Source organism: Daucus carota, chromosome 6, assembly GCF_001625215.2.
Source record: "Daucus carota subsp. sativus chromosome 6, DH1 v3.0, whole genome shotgun sequence".
NCBI classification, from domain to species: domain Eukaryota; kingdom Viridiplantae; phylum Streptophyta; class Magnoliopsida; order Apiales; family Apiaceae; genus Daucus; species Daucus carota.
The window spans coordinates 30,869,539-30,872,294 of record NC_030386.2 but is presented as its reverse complement, the minus strand read 5'-3'; the positions used below and the strand labels follow the sequence as shown (position 1 = coordinate 30,872,294).

At 34.4% G+C, this 2,756-nt stretch overlaps 1 protein-coding gene across 1 annotated transcript; it reads left to right on the top strand.

Annotated features, from left to right (window-relative positions):
* The first annotated feature begins 887 nt into the window (after nucleotides 1-887).
* Nucleotides 888-2,556, top strand: LOC108226482 (deoxyuridine 5'-triphosphate nucleotidohydrolase). Its single transcript, XM_017401448.2, has 3 exons — nucleotides 888-1,271; nucleotides 1,365-1,456; nucleotides 2,183-2,556. Exons 1-3 carry the CDS (start codon nucleotides 928-930, stop codon nucleotides 2,425-2,427), a joined length of 681 nt encoding a protein of 226 aa, XP_017256937.1. The 5' UTR covers nucleotides 888-927; the 3' UTR covers nucleotides 2,428-2,556.
* Nucleotides 2,557-2,756: the final 200 nt, after the last annotated feature.

Genomic DNA, 2,756 nt, shown 5'->3' with positions numbered 1-2,756 from the left:
TTTAACTCGAAGTGCAGGTACTCGACTGAGTTACGAGTCAAGTCAGTCGAATTTAAGAATATAATATAAAAATTAACTATTAAACAAATAATCACATATGAATTGTTAAAAAATTAAACCAGTCTGTTAAATATAGATAAACTTCTATGATAATTTAAAAATAGAGCACTAACCAATCTATTGATGACTGATAATCAATATATTATCCAATATTTGATGCATAATTTGTAAAGTACACTAATGAGTAAGATACATATATATGCTGAGATTTACGAAAGAAAGATCGGGAGTGGGAAAGAGGGGAGGGGGGACGGAGAGATAACAAGTATTACGTGCGGGAGTGGGAAAAAGAGAGAGGGGGCCCGAGAGATAACAGGCATTATGTGCATCTTTACTATATGACCGACTCATATAAATATGTTTTTATAATAATTGCATATCTCTCGGTATTTGATCTTATCTCTTTTTTATGAACATATTAATTCAATTTTAACTATATTATCATCTCATCGGTTGACTATATAATTCACACGAATCATTCCAATAATATTTTATCATTTATAGACACATTCGATTATGTTTTGATTGAATAACACACTGAAAAGCAGTTATGTAGAAATCTCTCACATGCGAAATTTATTGTGTCAGTCCCACTTATATGAAAATTTGTTTGATATGCTGAATCAGTTATCATAGATATTATTAGTTTATTTTAAAAGAAAATTTATATTTAAAAATTTAATAAAATTTATATACTATAAAAAATTCAAATTAAACTATTATTTAAAAAAAATAATAAAAAATATAATTTATAATTAATAGGATCGTGCCTCGCACGGACTTTTACGCTAATATTATATTATATTTTAAAGAGTAATTTAAGAACCCCATTGGAGATGCTTAGATCTATTTGTGCAGTAAGATAAAATGGCGGTAGCTTTGGCGCCAAAATATACCCATAAATCTCTGTTTCGCGGGCATTCCGAGTGCTATATATCCAACCCCTCACGCTCATCTCCACATTATTGTTCCTTCACATTGCAACCCATTTCTCCAGCTGCCCTAAATTCAATCAAAATGGCCCAAGCACAGCCCCACGACAATTCCCCCGAAACCAAAGAGCCCACCACCAAAATCCAGAAGATCGACGAAAATGGAGGAGGGGTCCACCCAACTCGACCCGCCCACTTTTTCCGGATCAAAAAGCTATCCGAGAAGGCCATCTTGCCCTCCCGAGGCTCCCCTCTTTCTGCTGGCTATGATCTCTCTAGGTGCTCTTTTATTTATATTCAGTGTAGTATTTATTGATATTGTGTATGTATATATGCGTGTATGTAATAGTTTTTGTTGTGTGTGAAATTTAGTGCATCGGATGTGAAAGTGCCGGCTAGAGGCAAAGCGCTGGTTCCTACAGATCTCAGCATTGCAGTACCTGAGGGAACTTATGCTCGTATAGGTAATATGATATTTTTTTTAATTGATTCGTTTAATTAAATTATCTACTGTTAGTTGATGATGGGTAGTGAATAATTATTTGTTAGTCCACGCTATTTGGTATTTGGTGGGTGTTAACTGTTGAGCATGTTTTTTTATGATAGTGTGTTAACTGTTTGATAAAAGTCCCACCCAGTTATTCTAAAATTAAACCCCCTTTTGTTAGGGTGTTTTATTTACGAGTAATTAGTGAGCGTAAATAATGTGCTTGGTGTGCACCAGCTGAGTAGTGATATGGTTGAAGTTGTGAATATTTGAACTGGAAAACCCGAGAACCCTTAATATGAAGGTTATGTATGTGAATTGTATATGAAGCACTTGTAAATTGATACTCATAGGTATATGAAGATAGATCTTTATGTCATTTGAGTGTATTCAGGTGCTTATGCTAAAAGAGATGCTATTTGTGTTAAGATGTCCAGACATATCAGCTTGTTTAATAGCTTGTTTACATAAAAAAGATAACCATGTCCTCTATTCAGGAGTTGATAAAATGATGTTATGATGTACTCCGGTCTCTTTTGACTATCCAAAAGTATATTTTTACTGGGTTAATAAGTTAGTACCTGTATAATAGATAATTTCACAAAAAAAAAATATTTGTTGAGCTATGTTTGAATGGGCTTTCATTTGGTTGATGACAATATGGACTGCTTTAGTTTTGTGTCTAAACTATTTTGATCTGTAGCACCGCGATCTGGTTTGGCATGGAAGCATTCAATTGATGTTGGTGCTGGTGTAATTGATGCTGACTACAGAGGTCCTGTTGGAGTGATCCTGTTTAACTACTCAGATGTTGATTTTGAGGTGAAGGCTGGTGACAGGATTGCTCAGCTGATCATTGAGCAGATTGTGACACCTGAAGTTACCGAGGTTGATGATCTTGACTTGACTGTGAGAGGTGCTGGTGGTTTTGGTTCTACTGGTGTTTAGTAACTATTACTAGTTAGGATGTTTCGTATGCTTTTTATGTTTTGTTTAGGTTGTCAAACACCTTGTCCGTGTTGCAAATACTTATGCAAGGGTTCTGAAAATATCTAATATATGTGGTTACCTGGATCATGCGTTTTGTTGTCTACCTATCTGAATTGTCATGTTGATGAATGTGTTCATCCCATTTTTAGTGGTATATCCCAAAAACTGGTTTGGTGCTATTAAAATTTCAGTACTGATTATCTAGTTGAGAAGTGTTAAAAATATTCCAATTTGGATGGTGATCAGTAGAGGACAAACTGCTTCATATAGTTTCACTAATTTATCTA

What these genes read in the sequence shown, in the direction of transcription:
- LOC108226482 (XM_017401448.2), top strand. Translation starts at nt 928, where the DNA reads ATGGCGGTAGCTTTGGCGCCAAAATATACCCATAAATCTCTGTTTCGC. An exon ending in GCTGGCTATGATCTCTCTAG is followed by an intron (nt 1,272 to 1,364) that starts GTGCTCTTTTAT and finishes TGTGAAATTTAG; the next exon opens with TGCATCGGATGTGAAAGTGC. An exon ending in GGGAACTTATGCTCGTATAG is followed by an intron (nt 1,457 to 2,182) that starts GTAATATGATAT and finishes TTTGATCTGTAG; the next exon opens with CACCGCGATCTGGTTTGGCA.